This window comes from Sciurus vulgaris (genome assembly GCF_902686455.1).
Source record: "Sciurus vulgaris genome assembly, chromosome: 5".
Lineage (NCBI taxonomy): Eukaryota > Metazoa > Chordata > Mammalia > Rodentia > Sciuridae > Sciurus > Sciurus vulgaris.
Genome location: NC_136465.1, coordinates 180,819,682 through 180,839,566, shown reverse-complemented (window position 1 = coordinate 180,839,566; position 19,885 = coordinate 180,819,682). Strand labels below are relative to the sequence as shown.

General features: G+C 56.9%; 1 protein-coding gene across 1 annotated transcript; it reads right to left on the bottom strand.

Moving 5' to 3' along the window:
• Window positions 1-14,736: 14,736 nt before the first annotated feature.
• On the bottom strand, window positions 14,737-18,115 carry PIM3 (Pim-3 proto-oncogene, serine/threonine kinase). Its single transcript, XM_079142605.1, has 6 exons — window positions 17,575-18,115; window positions 17,370-17,479; window positions 17,238-17,288; window positions 16,780-17,149; window positions 15,968-16,144; window positions 14,737-15,894 (listed from the first exon to the last, which is right to left on the bottom strand). The coding sequence occupies exons 1-6, from the start codon at window positions 17,657-17,659 to the stop codon at window positions 15,707-15,709; spliced, it is 981 nt and encodes a 326-aa protein (XP_078998731.1). The 5' UTR covers window positions 17,660-18,115; the 3' UTR covers window positions 14,737-15,706.
• Window positions 18,116-19,885: the final 1,770 nt, after the last annotated feature.

Here is a 19,885-nt window from a genome sequence, read left to right as displayed (position 1 = left end):
CCTTGACTTTGGTGTCCAAGTTTTTGATTTTAAACACCCAGTAAGCCAGTTTCACCAGTCTCAAAGAGGAAATAGGTTATAACTTCAATATCTATGATTTTACAGACACCCTTTTCATTTATTTGGGATCAGTACTGCTACTGGAAGCCAGCATCATATACTGTCTACCTGTAGGTGATGGCTTATTATCTCAAATTAACCAAGGTTAGTAGTTTGTTTTGGTTTTGGTTTTGGTTTTGAAGCAGTATCTCTGTAAAAAAACTAACAGGAAATGGTTATAAAGTTTACAAGGAAAATGCAAAATGAAATTAACATCAAAAGAAACATTCAGTTTATGTAATAGCTATGAACCAAGAAAAATTACTTTTATAATATTGAAATTTTCTTAGCTATATATTCATTGTCTGATATCACAGTAATTTTTTTAACAAAATTAATCTTTTGAACACAACTTTAAATGAGCTGAAGTCTAGCCTATTGGGGGACCATTCTAAAATAGAGTAAGGTGGAAAGCAGAGCCTTATTTCAGGTAAGGTGGGCTCTTCACAAACAACACAATACCACATTACATCAGAAAGATGAAAGAAAGGCTAAGAGAGCTTTTAACTTTCTTTTTGTAGAAAAAGTGGCAGAATTCTCCCATGTTTTACAATATCGCCTTTAAACAGATCAGGCTCTCTTTAATACCTTTCAAAAATACATTTAAATTCCAATTTCAATGTGAAGAGTAACACAAAATTGTATATATAACTTATTGACAACAGGTTACTTTATCCAGCTATAAAACATCAAATCCACAAATAAATACCAACCAAATTTGTTATTTCCACAAAAATCTGAGACTTTTGCTACACCTAATTTATTTTGGAGAACACCAGCTTGACAAAGTGCTCCCCAAAGCTTTACATTTAAGAATCCAGAGTGTACGGCAACAATAATCACAGATCTGAATGGGTTAGCAAAACAAAGGATGGCATTAGGTTTCTTAGACGTTTAGCAAATAGTGTTAATCATCAGAAATTGACTTAGTCAAAGTGAACAAATATAAGACAGGTCTTCAAATGCCAGTGTGGCCTTCTATGTCAGCTACAATGAATAGAAGAGAGCACCTGTTGGTTATCTTTCCAGTAACTTTACATAAACTTTCATTTTATAAACTTTTACCCAACACTTAGACAAAGCTTAGAGAGAGAGAGTTCTCAGATGCATAAGTATGCTTAGTCACATATATTTAGGGTGTCAACTATATTGTTATAACCTAAGTAACATTTGTTTAACCAGTCACAAAGTAGTCATTTATTACTTTAAAACAGGTACAAGCCCTAATTCCTTAAAGACTTAGTTTTCCCAAGTAATAAAACCAAGCAAATACAAATTAAAGAAAATTATCTCAATAGATAAGAGCAGATTAATGTTTCAGACTTTGCTTCATATTAGTACATTAAAGTTCAAATAACCTTGTGCTAATTTATAGCAAATTTAATCACAAACACAAACTTGTTGGGACTGACCCTCCACAAGCCTTCTGTGACACACTTAAACTTCACAACTTCTTTATGGCCTTAGTTTTGCCCTCTTTCATCTTGGACTTTAGCCCAAGAACATTACTTTACCAGACAAAGTAATGTTGGATGACTTTCTCATCCAGAAACAATTCTTTGACCTTTTTAGTAATTTTCTGTACTAAAATATATTTCCATACCTATAACTATCTTTTCTGGTTTTGGACCCTTTCTTAAATTCATATTTTGAAATAGCCCTTATGACTGTTATCTGTGCATTTAATATTTAAACAACAAATTTCATCCTGGGAGAGGACTGGACTATCCAGCATATATGAAAAAACCGTGCCTCGATCTATTTTTCGCAGGTCGCATTCAAGGGGTTGGAGCACAGGATATTTTTGAGCCTGGCCTGTCTCCGTCATCATTATCACAATGTCATCAACTTTAAGTGGGTTCCCCACTGTCCCTTGTACCCAGAGGCTCCTTTGGGGCCTTTTTCTTACACTAGGTATATTGCTAGGCAATGAAGGAGGCCCTTTCCATCCGTTTCTCAGGCTTCCTTGAGATAGAGCCCTTTGCAGAGGCTGCCCACACAACACAGGTTGGCCTTAGTTCCTGTCTTGTTCTTTTCTGGGTGCAGTTGTTTATTCTGTCAGCCTCCCTGGGCATTTAGGTGGGTGGGATACTATCACAGCAAGAACTGCTTTGCCCCAGTGAGGAATATCCCCTGGCCAAATGGAATGTCCTGTCAGATCTTAGAAGGGGAGACTATTCCTGTCCCCAGGTCACAGCCTAACAGTGCTGGAACCTACTGCCACATCCTCTGTGGCCAGCAGCCTCCACCCGCCAGGGGCAAAAGGGACTGGAGGGCAGGGCAGAGGCCATTCTTCTACAGCCCAGGCAGCTTTTCTGTTTTTTTGTTTTTTTTTTTTTTTCCCAGTTTAGGGCTGGTGTCCTTGACCCACAGTGGGATGATCTGTGGATGCCTGGGGCCAGGCTGAGAAACAGTGCTGGGAGAGCCAGCGCTGGGTTTAAAAGACTTAAATCTGTTAACCCTTTCTTCTCGTGCCCTGCTGTCCATGCACACCAGAGGCAGCGCCTTCGGCACCTTCAGCTTAATTCCTGACTGTTCAACATCGACCGCATAAATGCCTGTGCATACAGAATCTCTTGCATATACTTTACCCCAACAGACCAACTTCAGCATCAAGATTGTATAATAATCCTAAAAACTATTCAAAGGCCAGATTGTGTTATGGTAAACCCTTTTTCTCTTAGACAGGCTTATCCCTGTAGGTGGCCCATGCAGCCAAGATCTCTCTGCTCAAAAGAGTAACGGTAAGATCAATGCAGCATGGCCCATGTCTTAAAGGACTAGTAACAGTTACAAAAAAGAAAAACAAAACAAACAAACAAACAAACAAAAAAACCAGATGAGAGTATCACCAAAACCAGGGCTGACACATGGGAACCTTTAAATTGACTGGCCAAGATCTTTCCCAAGAGACTCCCTGTGGGATCAGTGCAGTACTGGCCATGTCTTAAAGGGACAGTAACAGGTACAAAGAGAACAGACAACCAGAGGGAATCCCCAGGCCCAAGGTCGACAAACAGATGAGAACCTCGGACGGATCAGAAGGCAGTACGTGTCCCTAGGTTCTCGAGTCCAACTTAACTGTGACTCCTACTCCACTGGAGCCACAGATATCCCCAGAAAGAGGGACCAGTTGTTCCCACAAAGAGGACCAAGGTGTATGGAATCAAAGGTCTCGGTGTGCACACTGAGGGACTAAGCAAATGGCCAAGGGTGTTGTGAGTTTCCTGAGTTCAGTTTCCTTTTCCTCAAAGTAGAGCGACTGATGGAGCAACCTGTAAAGTTCTGGGAGAGAAGACAGGAGTTCCCTGAAGCAAAAGAGCTTGGGCAGCTGCAGGAATGGTCCCTCGGTCCCTCCCTGACTCACCCAACAGCTACTCTGGTTCTGTCTGAGGCAGACTCACACCATCTCCCAATTTCTCCAGGGGTCAGCTCTCAACCAGCCACTGTGTATCCTCAGCATGGAAGTGGGGGTCATTTGGCATGCCAGATCTACCCAAGAAAGATGAAGTGGGGGCTGCTCTCAGGTCCCATATAGGGTGCCAAATTTGTTGTTGAAAGTTCGGTCCTTGTCCCTGATGCCTATCCAATAACGAGGACACAGTTTTGAGAAAAAGGAAAAAGAAGGTTTATTGCTTTGCTAGCACAGGAGAAACACAGGGGACTCCTGTCCTAAAGGCTGTGGTTCTGCCCATCAGCAGGAACAGGGGGCTTTTATAGAAGTAATTCAGAGAGAATAAGATTAGAGAGCAGAGATCAGGAAAGACAAGATCAAGAAGGAGAAATTTAGGGAAAAGAAGATCAGGGAGAGGGTCAGGGAAAAGGCAGGGAAAAAGAAAAAACATGTAGGTTTCAAAGTGACAAGGGATATAGTCAAAGTATCAGCTGAACCCTGTTACAGCATCAGGGACAAGGACTGAGCTTACAGGGTCACATTACATCAGTTTTCTTTGCTGAATCATTCTAGTTTAATATTTACATCAGGGCTGTTTGCTGTTGCTGGTTCAAGCATTACTACAACACCTTCTTGGAGTCCTTGATGAATAAATCACACTTACAAGCTACAGCAGTGCTTCTGCCTGTGGTTGGGATTTTCACATTCCTCATATGTCCAGTGATTTTTATTTCTATTCTGGAAAATTTGAATGTTATAAGACCCCAAGCTGATATTCTCATTTTATTCTCCTGTGGGGTGTGGTCCCTATATCAGTTCAATTTCTAAAACTTTGCTGTACATTCAAGACGAGCCTGCCTGTGCACCACCTTGAGGGGAGGCTCAGATACACCTGCAGATTAGGGATGAACTCAGAAGTTCAAAACTTTCAAGCTCTGGGGATGTCCTCCTAAGTTTCTTTTTCTCTGCTATTTTCCTGGTACTTTCCAGTTATCGCTTCTGCATTTGTGATGCATCTGTGACCAAATGGCAGAAGAAAGAAGAGAATAGAAAGTTCAGGAAGTCGCAGGACCAAGAGCCACACACAGCAACGACTGCTGGCCTATATGATGGCAAAGAGCGGCAGAAATGAGATCGAGACAATGACTCCATTCACAACAGCCGCAAAAATAAAGACGCTCAGAAATGGTGATAAAAAGTGCAAGGCTGGCACCTTGACGTCCCACAGCACTCCTAAGAGATGCTGAAGAAGCTCTGAGCAATGGAGACACTCAACGTTCCCAGATCAGAAGCTTGGTGACGTTGGAGGCTGGTGTGCCATGTGCCCATCACAATGTGAACAGGCTCCCTTTTTTTTTTTGGTGGAAATTAGCAATCTGATCATAAAATTTATATGAAAAGTACAAAGGATTCAAAATAGCCAAAACAATTTCAAAAAGGAATGCAGTTGGAGGACTGACAATTCTGAATTTGAAAACTTGTTACAAACTATAGTAATAAAGAGAGCAGTCAATGTCCAGATCCATGGAGTCCAGACGGGCTCACCCGGACTGGTCAGTTAACTTGACAATGGTGCCAAGGATTCCGATGTGGAAAAGGGCATTCTGTTCAACAATGACACCATCGTATCCAGGTGACCCCATATCAAAGAGAGTGGAGACCCTCGCCTCCTGCCTGTCAGGAAAATGGCTCTAGTGAAACACAGACCTCAAAGGCCCAAGGCCGTAGCCTCAGAAGAAGAGGGGAAACCTCTGTGACCGTGTGCTAGGCAAAGTTCCCCTGGATAAACACCAAAGGGAGGATCCACGAAGAACAGAAGAACTGAACCCTGTCAAAATTAACAATTTCCACGCTTGACGACATCGTTGAGGACATGAAATTTGGGAGAAAACATTTGCAAATTGTCTCTATAATAAAGAACTTGCATTTAACAAAAAGAACATTTGCAACTCAGAAACAAGACGAACACTTAAAAGTGGTTAACTGGTGAGTTTTATGTTATAAGAATGAGCTGGGTGCAGTGACACAAGCCTGTAATCCCAATTACTCAGGAAAGTGAAGCAGGAGGATCACAGGTTCAAGGCCAGGCTAGGCAACTTAGCCAGCTCCTGTCTCGAGAGAATCATACCAAAAAAGGACTGGAGATGGAGCTCAGGGGCAGAACGTTTGCCTAGCATGTGTCAGGTCCTCGTTCCCTCCCCAGGACTGAAAAAATAAATAAAACAAATAGCACAATTTAAAAAAAAAAAAAAAAAAAAAAAGACAATCCAAGTAAAAACATAGGCAAGACATTTGACTAGACATTTCAACTGAGAAGATGTGTAAAGGCTTGTGGTGATGAAAAGGTGGTTATGCCATTAGCTAGTGGAAGTACCAAGTGGAAGCTGGAGGACTCACTTCACACCCTGGAAGGGCGGCACAAGAGAGGACACCAGTGCCCACGGGAAGCGGAAACAGACCTGCTCACACTCCCACCGGAACGTAGAGCAGCTTCTTTAGGACCCAATTCCTTTTCACCTGAGAGAAACGGCGTGTCTACACAAAGACCTGTGCTGGAACGGCCACAGCAGCTGGACACATGACAGCCCGAATGCAGGAACACACGGAGTGCCCATCCACTGGCCAGCGGACAAGCAAATGGGGCTGAGATGTCCAGGAAGGGAGGTCTGTAGAGGCAGAGGCTGCCTGGGGCGGGGACAGGAAGTGATGGCTACCAGGTACCAGGGTATCTTCAGGTGACGAAAATGTTCTAAAACTGGCTGGTGGTAATGGTTGCACAACTCAGCACATTTCCTAAATTCCCTGGAATGTGGGTGGACTGCCGAAGCTGTTCCCTGTGGGTGGATTCTAGGGTATGTAAATCACACCTCAATAAAGCTGTTTTAAAAATACCTTTCACAGACTTTATTAGATTTCCATCTAACTCTCTGAGAAATGTTTAGAGTGAGTCAGTATTAGTTTAGGGGAACTTTACCATATTAGAAGATCTCCCGCCCTGGGCCCTTCTGCGGGGGCCCAGCCTCCACACCGGAGGAAGACTGTCCTGATCAGCCAGCTCCCGCCCTGGAGCCAGCCAGCCAAGGCCCTCATCCTCGAAGCTGTGGGCCACTCTGTGGCCTGGCAGAGCCCAGTGCCCCATAGCCTACCTCCCCACCTGCCACCGGACCCCGAAGCCTGGGCCTGCAGTGCACTCCAAGCCAGGCCTCAGCACCCCCTCGGGGCCTGCCTCCGGGCCTCGCCGACTTCCAGATGAGCAGGCTCCTTCCCGTTCCCACCTGACCGTTACCCTGCACAGGTGCACACGCACACCACGTACCAGACACACACACACGAGGGCCATGCACACACCACCTCAAACGGAAGCTCACCCCCGCCATGGACACTGCGAAGAGTGTCCCCGCGTGTGGCCCCATCCCTTGGGACCTCCCAGTCCTTCAGGGACTAGCGAGCTGAAGGCGGGGAGACTCGCGCAAGGAGGGAGCGGGGTCTGAGCCGCCCGCCGGCGCAGGGTGAAAGGAGCGGTGCGCGGCACCTGGCGGGCGCCGGGGGCGCACTGCTGGGGGCTGCGGGAGGCACGGCGACAGCACCCGCGCAGGCGCCTGCGGCCCGCAGGGGGCGCCGGCGGCGGACTCCGCGAGGCCTGGGCGCGGTCAGGGGCCCGCACCCGTGGGCCCGGGGTCCCACCGAGATGCGCGTGCGAAGCGGCTGGGCCGGCCGCGCCTCCCACGCTGCCGCAGACCCGAGGCCAGGGTCCCTGCACGGTGCTCGGATGTCCCCTCGGTGAGACCACCGCAGCGTGGCCAGCAAGAGAGAGGGGCACACTCCACTGCGCGCCAGCGCGGGCTCGGGCCTCGCCTTCTTACTACTGGGCAAACCCCACTGAGCCGGAGGGCGGCGTCTTCTGCTCCTTTTGCCCCTGAGGGAATCGTGTGAGGGAATGAAGGGCCTGAGATGAGACGAGCTGGGCACCCCACGGGCAGGAAGCTGGACAGCGGCCAGCTCTGGAGCCGCCCCGCTCCCAACCCCAGCAGCCCACCCAGGACTGGGCTTAGCGTGGGAGGCTAGGCACGGTCCTCACCAGAGCCTGGACCTGTGATCCTGGCAGACTGCACCAGAGGTGTCCCCGTGTGACCTGGGCAAAGGAGCCATTCCTTCCTAAGTGGGGCCTCTTGCTGGGCACCTCCCTCCCAGCCTCCACCCCCGCCCCACCCCTGCTCACCCACAGCTAATCTGACCAGCCCCAAATGGGGCATAGGAGTCAGGTGCCCAGCAGACCATGTGTGCAGCTGGGCTCTGTTAACCTCGTGGTGGGGACAGAATGTCCCAAAGGCTGGGCGTAAGGGGAGGGAGCTGAGAGACCAGCGGACCACAGCCTTGGTCCTTGGTCCCTCCCCGAGGACAAGCAGTCTTGAAGCCCATGACCGGTCAGCACCGCCCAAGCCTACTCCACCCTGCTCCCACGTGCTCATCGCTGGAGCTTCAGAGGGAGGGGCCCCACATGTGCCAGCATCCATGGAGTGAGGTCTTTCCAGTCTGTCCAGCCTCCAGCCTGCTTGGGTCAGACTGACCTTCTGCTTCCCACAGCATCTCAGACGAACCTTCTCCCTGGGTTGGACTCTGATCCTTGGCCACTCTTCCTTGCCAGTGCTGAACTGCTGGACCTGGACTCCAGGCTCTGGGCATCTGGGTGCTCCACCTAGCCCGTTGCACCTAGTAGGTCCAGCCTGCTGGGTGGGTCAGTGCCCACCTCAGTCCCTCCTCTCTCCACACCAACCACCACTGCCCCTCCCCTTGCCCCAGACTCCACCCGCCCTCCTGCCTCAGCTGTCAGCACTGGGGTCCTCTGGGAGCCCACCCCAACTTTGCATTACTTTGAATTCCCTCTAGGCAGGGGTGGGACCAATGGGACCAGGGAATTCACCCAGGCCACATGGCACATGCATATGACCTTACTGTCCAAGAAGATGGTGAGGGAGCCTAGCAAGCAGCCCTGGGTAGGAAAACCCAGCTTGCAGGGCCTCTTGTGGCAGGGCCCTCCCCTGCCTCCCTCCCAGCTCCAGGCTGCTCCTCGGTGGCCAGCCCGTAAGCCTGGCTGGCAGGGCTTCCTGGGAGGCGCTGAGTCACGGGAGACTCCCCCACGTGCTGCGCCCTTCAAGGGAAGGGGGGGTGAGTCACGCTTGGTGTCATGTGGGGGTGGGGGAAGGCGGGCGACAGGCTCTGCCCAGGCTAGGTCCTGCATGGTGCACACACATGTGTAAGTACCCAGGCACTCACAGACATGCACGCACACACACATATGACAAACGTGGAATTACAGATGTACACCCAAATCCATGTGCACAGACTCAGAGGCACATACATACACCCACATGCACAAACACCAGACACTTGCACTTGGAGCACACGTAGATTCACATGCCAGTGACACACATGCACACTCATTGGTACCCAAGACAGGAGCGCACACACAACGCTCAGGGTGACAGAACCCGTTCTGTGAGGCGGAGCCTGCTGGCCCCTGCCGGAGGAGAATGAGGAGCCGCTTCATGGCCTGGAAAGGAGCAAGAACAGCACTGGGACCCAGGGTCCTCCAGGGCTGGGTCCAGTGCTTCAGGTGTACACTGTGGCTAGCTCCAGGGCCAGCATGGGTCACCTGTGCTGCCCCTCTCTGTCCCAATCCCATCTCCCAGCTGCAGCCCCAGTGCCCTCCTGCCCCTGAGGCCCTGCCTCCCTCTGCTCAGAACCCCGTCAGCTGACCCTTGTGGAGCGGGCTGTTGGGGGCATGCTGAGGCCTGGGGCAAATGTGCTAGACAGGGACTCCAAAGCCCTTCTGTTTCTCCCTGAGGGCCTGGGCTTCTCTGCATGGCCAGGGGCTTTGAGTCTGCTGCTCTGCCTGCTGGAGCCCCTCCCAGGTCTCTGCAGAGCTGCCCTGCTTCCCAGCTGCAACCTGGACTTGTCTCCTCATCGGTACTATCCTGCCAATCTGTCTTGATTGCTGCCCTTTGGCAGGGGTGAGCCCCATAGGGTACAGTGGGCGTCTGGTTCTTTCCTGAGTGAAAGGGGGGTGGAGAGCAGAAACTGGAAAGCAGAGGGACTGTGGGGGAGGGGGAGAACGAGAAACTAGAAGGGAGAGTCAGTGGGTGGCAGACGAGGAGGGGACCTTGAGTGGACCCCGGTGGGTACTCTGTGGGATAGGGTGCCCCTTTGGGGACCTAGCCAGCCATTGTGCATGTGCTCCAAAATTCCATCTGGGAACCTCCAGGCCCCAGTCCTCTCTGCATCTCCCCACACTCACACATGGGATGGGGGCCCAGAGAGCATCCAAAGCCTTGGGCAGCACCCAGGGCTCCAGATTCCTGAAACTGGGTTTGAAGAAAGTCATGATGTGGCCTAGCCCAGTCTGGTCCCTGATCCTAGGACGAGAGCACCTGCAGACTAGAGCAGCCCTGCTGCTGACACGGACACCTTCCGATCCTCCATCTGGGCCTGCTGAGGCCCCCGGGGGCCTCAGGGTTTTCTACAGACAGCCACCAGGCTGGGTCTGTCCTAAGACCTTGGGTACAGTGCCTCCTCTCTCCCTAGCTGCCAGGCTGGCCACAGTGTAGGGCCACTGGGCACAGTGGTCTTTGTGAGGTGCCCACAGGACACAATGAAGCAACGGCTTCCGTCTCCAGCAGCACAGCCTGAGACCCACCTGTGGACCAGAGCCGCATGGACACCACCCTGAAGACCCTATCTCAGAAGGCAGACACAGGTTTCAGGGTGGAGCCCGTATCAATGGAAGACCAGTGGGCAGCTCAGGGTCAGGCAGAGCTGAGTGACCTCCCAGCAGGAGGGTGGGTGGCTGGGACCAGAGGCCAGACCACAGTCAGCTTCCTTGCTGAGATCTCACACAACCATCCTGATGGAGCTGGGGCGGGCCTGCGGTCCAGTTGCAGATCTGAGCCTACTTGGCTGCTTATGACTTTGGGCCAGTCCCTGACCTCCTGGTTGATTCAATGTTGGGGAGAGGTGGCCCACCCCCAAGGGGCATCCAAGGGCAACCCTTGACCCCACTCTGGTTGAAAACTGGGGTATGGCCCTCTGGGAGAGGTTTCTTGAAGTGCCAGGCCAGCAGGAGGGCAGTGACAGTGCCAGAAAGGCAGGCCCTGCCCTACCCTGCCTGGCTAGGCCCAACTGGCAGGACCCCAAGGAGCTTGGGGTCCCTAAGGCACCCCACCAGAGACCTGTGCAAAGGAAAGGGGCCCACTGAGAAACCCTAGGGCAGGCAGTCACCTGGGCCTGCACCCCTCAGCCTTGGCAGCAGACCAGGGATGAACAGGGACCCCACACTCCCATCTACCACAGGGCCAGGCGTGCTACACCCCTCTCTGCTACTGGCCCTGGATCATCAGCTCCGAAACACACCCTGAGCCGTCCAGGAGCCCTCACAGACTCTGGTTGCCAGCAAGTCCCCACGGAAAGACCCCACAGGCCTCTGACTAGTGTGTCCAGCCACAAGCCGGGCACGCCTCCTGAGGCCCCGTGTGGTGCCAGTTATCCTCACACTCAAACACTTAGGCTGTGTACAGGGCCACCCCCGCCAGGGCTCGGGCCTGCAACTGAGGGTTGGATGGGTGAGTGCCAGCCTACTAAGCAGCCCTGTGTAACCAGGCCTGCCCTGGTCTCGCTTGGGGTGCTTGGGGTCCACGGGAGTCTGGGCACCCAGAGGGCAGGTGGCTCCAGGGCCCTCAGGGATCACTTCCCTCCGCCCTTCAGCTTCTGCAGCTTCAGCGCCCAGAACCCTGTGAGCTTTAGCTTTCGTTTCTGGACCTGCCTCAGAAGAAAGAAACTGAGCGAGGCCCTGCCAGCTGCAGGCCAGTTCTGGAGACAGAAGTCTACGTCCCAGCCTCCCTCTACAGGAAGCTGAGGTGGCCTCTGGCCCAGTGGGTGAGCAGGCCAGGAGAGGCAGGCATGGACAGTGGCAGAAAGAGCTGCCCCAAAGCTGGGCCTCACTACTGCGAGGGCACAGGGCAGACCAGGGCACAGCAGCCTCGACCCATCCCGTGACCACTTGGGGCCCCGTTGTGAGCACACCGACCCTCAGTTCACAGCCTGCAAACACAACAGGAACACCCCCGCCCTCAGCTCCCCTGCCAACAGGGGCCAGAGGTTTTCCAGGGCTTGACTGTAGAACCAGGGGGTCTACGGATCTTTATGTGTTAAGTCAGCAAAATTGGCCAGAGACATGAAGACGTGTGACCTTGGGGGCCTAAGTTAGCTGAGAACGATCAGGGCCACCTGATCAGGCCTGAGAGGCCAGAGTGAGGGCCTGGGTGGAGGGGAGCTCAGGCCTGGCAGTCGGTCCTGGGTGGTGGAAGGCCAGGAGGAAGAAACCAGGGAAGCTTGCAGACTGGATGGACAGACTCTAGGACAGCCTCACCTTTCTGCTTCAGCTGCACAGCCACCCACATGGATGACAAGCGCTAGCCTCAGGGAGGTCTGGGGTCCTGCTTGTGGCAACAGACCATCCTGGCCCTAAGAAGCTCTGGTTCTGAGGAACCCACTCTCCCAGATCCTAGACCCTGGATCAGTCAGGACAAACTCCACTGAGCAGACAGGTCCTATCCCAGCAGCGGGGGGCTCTGCACACACCCAGGACCCTTGCCCTCAGCACAGCTTCCTGGGCTGAGTGGGAGGAGGCTGGTGTGCCCAGACAGATCTGACAGGTGAGGTGCACGCCATTGCCTGATCCTGTGTGGCAAAAGGGTGGTGCTGTCCTGGAGGCTGCCAGTCAGTGAGGAAGGGGCCTGAGAGCAGGGGTGGGCCCTAAATGGCAGGCCACGTGGCCCTGGAGGCAGAACAGCAGCAGGCAGGGCTGCTGAGAGGGTGCATGTGGTCTGCACCTACAGGGGCCTCTCGGTCACGCGGAAGGCTTGGGCCCAGCCTCTGGTACTGGGAGGGGGAGGGGGCCTGCTGAGAGGGAACCTAGTCACCAGGTGTGCCCTTGAAGGGGATAATGGGCTCTGGCCCCTTCCTGGCTCTGCTTCCCAGCTCCATGAAGCAAACAGGGTGCTCTCCGCACGGCACACCACACCACCACCACAGGCCCCAAAGCAAGGCCAAGCACCACTGGTGCACCAAGAGCTCCGACAGCATGCCCACAGCAAGCCTTTCCTCCTCCATTGTCCACCTCGCCTACGGCATCACAGACAGCTGACAGTATGAATTCCTCGCATTCCAGCCAGGAAGTCCAGCCCTAGAATTCTGCCCGTTTCTCGGACTTGGGACTATGCCCCGAGATTTCTCTGGAACCTCAGTGGGGTGCCCAACCCTGCCAACAGCTGCGGTGGAAGGGTGAGGAAGGTCCCAGGGCTGACCAGGCCTATCTCCCAGGAGGCTGAAACGGGGCTGTACCACAGGTTCCTTGGCATGCCATCCCTAGGCCAGGACGCTGGGGCCTCAGCCCGGCACCCTTGCTGGGCTCTCCCCCAGCCTTAGCATTTCTACACATTGGCATGGTGGTGGTGGGGGGCGGAGTCGTAGCTTGGCAAACACAAGGCTCCTGACTCTCTGGGCCTGTTTTCCTGAGTACAATCTGGGAGAGTCCTTCCTTGGTGGAACTACGGGAGGATGCCCATGGTGTCCAGGCCAGGAGCGGGCAGACAGCAGCACCCAAGGGCCCAGGTTGGGCTGCCACTGGCTGGCACGAAGTAGGTGCTCATGGCACCTGGGCCCCTTGATCAGCATGGACAAGACTGTGGGGCAGGGGGTGGGGTGAGGTGAGCCCAGCAGTGCTTGTCTCCTCTCATCCTAGAGGGTCCCAAGCAGGCTGGACCCCCACAGTGGCTTGGCATTCCATCCCGGCCTGCTGGGCAGTGGCCTGTGGCAGGCTATGTGCTGCCCGACAGCACTCCGTCCTGATGTGTAGCCCCTGGACTCTGTGTGCCAGTGCAGGTGTGTAGAGAAGCACTTACCAGGCCTCCTGCAGCACGAGGCCTCTGCAGGCAGCCCCCACAGCCCTGCTCACTGACCTGTGCCATGCCCGCCAGCACCGCCCGCCCAGAACTCCTGGGCAAGAGCCTCCACCCTCCCACAGCCCGGATCTTCCTGCCAGGTGTGCCTGGAGGAAGGCCGGCTTTCCCAAGGCCGACGCAGGGCCAGCAAAGCTGACTCCCTGAGGACTGACCAATGGCCAGGTGGGTGGAGAGATGCTTGGGTGGACAAAGGGGTGGACAGATGGGTAGGACTGGCACCCTTTGCTAGCAAGTGGAGAGACCTGGCCCACCGTGACCAGGAACCCCTCCTGGGGTGCTCCACCCCTGAGCTCCAGCCCAGCGTGGTGCTGCTGTCTGAAGATCCCGTTTCTGGTGTGTGCAGGTGGGGGTGAGTTAACTTAAGAGCCTGTGTGGCCCTGGGAAGACTCAGGGCAGGCTGACCAGAGCAGGTGACCATATTCCCTGCCTACTTCCACTCCTGGGCTGAGGCTAGAGGTTTGCAGACGTGTCTCCCCATGGAGAGGGGTGCTGCAGAGGCTCCCAGTCTCCACAAATGGCTTCTCAGGAGAGGCAGGCCAGGAATCCCCTCCCAGTCTCCCCAGCCTCTCCCTGCTTGTTGGACAAAGGAAGGTGGCTTGTTTTTTCCCACTCCATGCTCCAAACTCCCAGCCTCTGCTGTAGCCCCAGGCTGCTGCCTATTGCCCCCCAGGGGTCCCCCGGGTCACAGGGACCTCACTCTGAAGAGGCAGCACAGTCCTGGGTGCAAGTCAGTGACAGCACAGACCCCCTAAGCAGGAGACAAGGCCACACCCACCTGACATACATGGCCTGACCCACTGGTCCCCTCCCCACTGGGTCCTGCTGGCCCAGTGCTCAGCCACAACTGAAACTCACTACTCCAGACCTGCCATCTGCACACACCTGCACTTGCTTCCGACACCTCCCGCCTCACCCACAAACTCCTACTAGTCCCAGGCATGAGGCTGCACAGACCTCTCGCCATTCACACCTGGGTGACCACCTCCACCTTTCACCCAACTCAGCCTCCTGGAGGTCAGAGGCCATTCCCAGGCACGGACTTCAGGCTGATGGCAACACTGTCCCCTCACGATGCTGCTGTACCAACCTGCCCCCAGCATGCTGGTGCAGAGAATGGAGTGACACCTGGCCTGAGGGTGGGGACACTAGGGAGAGGTAAGCTGGGCCCCTTCTCTCAGAGCCCCACTCTCCACCACAGCACCCAGTCCCGTCAACACAGGGCATCTATTATGTACCAAAAAAAAATTTAATTGAAATACCTGTATAAAAAATATGATCTCCAGACATCTCACACTTCCCCGATGCCTACTCACACCAGGGTCACAGAAACACGGCTGCTAAAATAAATTAAGGGCTTGAGACTCTGCCCCCCACCCCCAGCCTTCAGAGCCAGCAAGCAGACTGTACAAGGTCAATAATTTAAAACCCACCCCCAGGCAGAGCGCCCAAGGTGGCAGAATCACCCACTCCCCTTAAGTTAGCCACTGTACAAATTCCTCCTCCGACAGACACAGGTGGGGCTGGGGACCAACTCCAGGTGCAGGAATTAACACCAGGGTCATGGACCACACAGCCACCCACAACCTGCCTGCCCTTGGCCACCCCAGGGGCCTGGAGGAGGGCTGCTCAGAGGAAGTAACCTCAACAAATAAATTAAAGAATAAATAGCCCAGCGGGCAGGGGAGACCTCCAGGGGTCACACCATAAATAACTGACGTTGGCACGCGTGGACACAGATCGGTGGGCAGTGGGCAGCAGAGGCCCGACGTTGCATTGCTTGTGCAGGGACATGCCCAGATGAACACCGTGAGACTGGAGACCAGGAGGTGGGCTCGGGAACCCTGTGCCCACTGGTGGGTACTCCAGGTCAGACACCATCAGATGGGAAGACTGCCCCCCCCCCCTTACAGGGCACAGGGTGGGAAAGTCTCTGGTTCAAGTATCCACCCAGGGCAGGCGGGACCTCGCTTTGCCCGGAGCCATCTTTGGACAGAAAAGCTCGAGAAAACCCAGTCCCAGGGAGCAGCGTTCAAAAAGGCACTCAAAGCAAAGGAAACAGGCCCGGTGCCAAGGGCAAAGGTCACCAGGGATCAGAGGTCACTGCTTTCGCAGGAGACAGCCCAGGCAGGAGAAGTCGGTATTCTGGGAGGTTGGCCAAGCCCAGCCCAGACCCCCAGCTTGGAGTCCAGGCTCCTCCTCACAAGCTCTCACTGCTAGATGTGGTGCTGGCCCCATCGTCAGTGTCCAGGGAACAGAGCTGCAGGTCACAGTTCTCAGGGGCACCCTCCTCTCCCCCCAGCATCCAGGGGTGGGCAGCAATCTGGTCCAGCGAGGGCCTCTCGGAGGGCCGCAGGGACAGACACCACTCAATGAGCTGCTGGCACTCTGTAGGCAAGAGGAGAAGGTCAGGAGGGGTTCAGCTCCCTGCCCTCCCCGCAGCAAGATACACAGTACACACCTGGGGAGACCCTCCTCCGGAAGAACAGGCGGCCACGGAGGATCTCCTCATCCTGCTCAAAGGGGATATCGCCGCACACCATATCGTAGAGCAGCACACCCAGGGACCACACGGTGGCAGAGCGCCCGTGGTAGCGGTGGTAGCGAATCCACTCTGGGGGGCTGTACACCCGGGTGCCTGAGCGGACACAGAGAGTCAGGCCCGCGTGCTGGGTGTTCCCACTCATTAACTCCCAGCCGGGCCTCAAAATCCTGCTTGTCATCACGTTGGAAACACCCAATCCCGGCAGTGGGCGGGGCCTCGCCCCCAGGGACCGGCTGGGGCGGGGCCGGCACGCCCCCAGCCGGCCCTGCTGCGGAGGAACGCGTCACATGAGCCAGAGCTCGAGTTTCACAACAAACAGATGCGACGTGAAGCCGCGGGGCGTAGCGCCCTCTCGCCTCGGTCCCGCCCCAGCCCACAACGCCTGGTGCCTGCCTGCGGGCCCCGGGAGGGGCGGGAGACAGGAAGCCCGGGCTTCCCCGCGCTCCGCATTGCGGGGATTTCTGCCGCGGCGCCCCCGCGCTCTGCACGCACGCAGGGGAGTCCCGCGAGCGCCGCCCAGACTCCGGGAGGGGGGCCGCAGTGCCAAGCGTATGGCTGCGCCCTGCGTCACGCGCGCACCGCGGGGTTCCCCGGCTGTCACCCCCGCTCCCCAATGATGAGACCCCAGTGCCCCAACGCGCGCCCCTCCCCCACCCCATGCCCGGTGCTGCGCGTGGCCGCCCAACAGTCGCCTTCTTCTGCCAGAACGAGGCCGCCGCGACGCTCACCGTCAAAGTCGGTGTAGACAGTGTCCTTGAGCAGCGCGCCCGAGCCGAAGTCGATGAGCTTGAGCTCGCCTGAGCGCAGGTCCACCAGCAGGTTCTCGTCCTTTATGTCGCGGTGCACCACCCCGCAGCCGTGGCAGTGGCGCACGGCGGCCAGCACCTGCGCGAAGAAGCGGCGCGCCAGCGGCTCGTCCAGGGCGCCGCGCTCCGTGATGAAGTCGAAGAGGTCCTGCGCCGGCTCGGGCCGCTCCAGCACCAGCAGGAAGCCGTCGGGCCGCTCGAACCAGTCCAACAGGCGGATGACGCCGCGCGCGCCGCCCGCCGCGCCCACCTTGCGCAGCAGCACCACCTCCAGGGGCACAGCCGCACCGCCCTGGGGGACACGGCGGTCAGCGCACAAAGCCCAGGCGCGGCGGCACCCGCCCCGCGCCCGCCCGTCCGTCCCGCGCCCGCGGACTTACAAGGCTGCCCCACTCCGTCACTCGCTCCTTCACCACGTGCTTCACGGCCACCTGCGAGAGGACGTGAGCGGTCAGTACCGGCAGCCGAACCGCGGCTCGGGAGAACCAGGGTCCACCCGGCACCCTACTCACTGGGAGCCCGTCGGCGATGCGACTGCCCGCGTAGACGGTGCCGAAGCCGCCGCTGCCCAGCACGGCGCCCACCTGGTACACCTTCTCGAAGCTCTCCTTGTCCGCCTTGGCTGTGGGGACGCGCAGGCGGGTTGGTGGGAGCCAGGGAGCGCCCGCCGGCCCCCGCCCCGGCCCGCCCCGGCCCGCCCCGCGCCCGCGCGCGTACCTGGTTGTAGGATCTTCACTGGGAGGTGGTCCACGCCACCCGGCCCGCAGAGGTGCGCCAGGGAGCCGAACTTGGAGAGCAGCATCGCGGGCGGCCTCGCGCTCTGCGCCGCCTCTCGCCCGGCCGGCGCGGACGCGGGAGGGCGGCCTCCCGGGCCGCAGACAGCCCGGTGGATCGGGCGGGCGCGCCGCACACCGGCCCTGCGGGCCCGAGGCCGGCGCTCGGCGAGGCGGGCCGCGCGGAGACCGCGGAGACTCGTAGCAGGCCGAGCGGCTCACACGCCCCGGCCGCCTCGCCCCGGGGTTTTGGGCCGCGGCGGCGCGTATCCCTCCGCGGGGGCGGGACCGGTCGAGGCCCCGCCCCCTTCCGCTCGCGGCCCGCGCGGCGCAGCAGCCGGGAACCCGCCGGCGTGACGCCGCGGCAGCGGGCGTCGCCTGCCGGGTTGACGAGGGCTGCGCAACGGGCGGGGCGCGGCGACCTCCCGGGACTAGCTTGCCGTAGTGGCGTCGCGGAGGCGCACGGCGTGCCGCGGCTCCCTGCCGCGCGCTTGCTCACTCTGCGCACGCGCAACTCGCGCGCGGGCGGTGGCCTCGCACCTTCGGGAGGGGCCGCGCGAGCCAATGAGAACTGGGGTTTTGAAAGGACACCGGGACCCCAGCCAGTGGCGGCGCGGGGCGGGGCTTTCCAGCTCCGCCCCCAAGCGGTGCCGAGGAAGGTCACCTGCAGGGCCTGGGGACCACGCTCTTTTTCCCCACCGGCCCGGCGTGGGCGTCGGGAGGGTGTGTAGGGCGGTGGGTACAGGGTCCGGCCGATAAGAGACGTCCTCGAAGAACCCCCGCGGCACCCCAGGCCTTGCGTGATTTACACTGTGCGTGTACGTCTTTGGCGTCCTGCGCGCCACGGCTCATACGTGGCCCCGTACGGGGAGACCCCCTCAGCAGCCGCTCCGTGGCGGCCCAGTCCCCGCCTTTCCTGGGCGCCCTGCCCTCCTCCCTAGTTCAGACCTCACGGCCAGGCCCTCCGTAACACCCTTGCCCTCCTTGGCACCCTCGCCCTGCCAACCTCTGCCTGGAGGGCTCTCGATTTGCCCACCACCTTCTTGGCACCCTCCTGGCTGCTCTAGAGTACAATTGCTGTTCTGCTTTACCAGGGAGCCCTCCCTGATGGCAGTGATCAGAGCCCGAGCAACCCTAGTCCACATGGTCCTGCTCTGGACCTGAGCCTGCTCATTCCGTTTTCTGCTTCCTGTCCAGACCCTAGGCTCACCTGTGGTGTGACAATCCCACAGGTTGCTGCTGTCAGTCCAAAGTCATTAGCCTAAGAGCAACTCAAGACTCCGCGTGTGAATGGCCATCTGACAGCATCTGCTGGCCCCCAGACTAAGTTGAAGGCCTCGGGACCAAGAGGACCATTGTCAGGTGCTCCCAGTAAGTGTCCACGCAGGGATCTAAGCATCGTGGGGTTGTCCTAGCCCCCTGGTGCGGCCCTGCACACACCTGTCTTGGGGCTTCCCTCAGCACCTCCTGCTGCCCAGGCCTGGCCTGCCTCCTTCACCAGCACGGACGCTGCCCTTCCACTGGTGCCAGTAACCCCCACACCCCTCCCCTGCTGAGTCTTTCTGATCCTGCCGAGGGCCAACCCAAGGACCTCTGACTCAAGCTCCTGTGAAGTTCTCACTCCATCTGCCAGAGCTGGCCACCCCACCTTGCTTGTCTCTTCCTGCTCTTTGGGCCTGTGGTCCCCCACACTGACCTCCCTACTAGTCCCAGGAGCTCTGAGTGGTTCTCTTCTGTAGAGTGGCCCATGAAGGGAGGGCTGGGGCTGGTCACTTAACCATGGCCTCCCCATGCCACCAGCACAGAGCCCCCCAGGGGGTTAAGTCCCAGGTAGGATACCCAAGCCCATCCTCTGCAGTCAGCCCCACAGCTGCAAGGGAGGAGGGACTGTTGCCCACTGGAGGGCTTACAGAGGAAAGACTGAGGCTCCCTCCCCCATGACAGGACAGTCAGGCTGTACTGGACCTTGAACCTTCAGGCTGGGGAGGTGGCAGTGCTGGCGAGCACTCTGGGGTCTGGGTGGTAGCCATGGCAGATCCTGATGGCAGGGCAACTCCTGGTGCCTTCCCAGTGGGCCTCCAGTGTGTCAACCTCCAGGCCAGTTCCCCCAGCCCCCATCTTTGCTCACCCAGGCTGACCTTGGTTAGCTTTGGGAGACCAGGATCTGGGGAAATGTCATAGTTTAGATGTGAGGCGCCCTGGAAGCTCAGGGGTGAGGCCGTGCTCGAGAGCTCAGAGATGAAACGAGGGGTTAT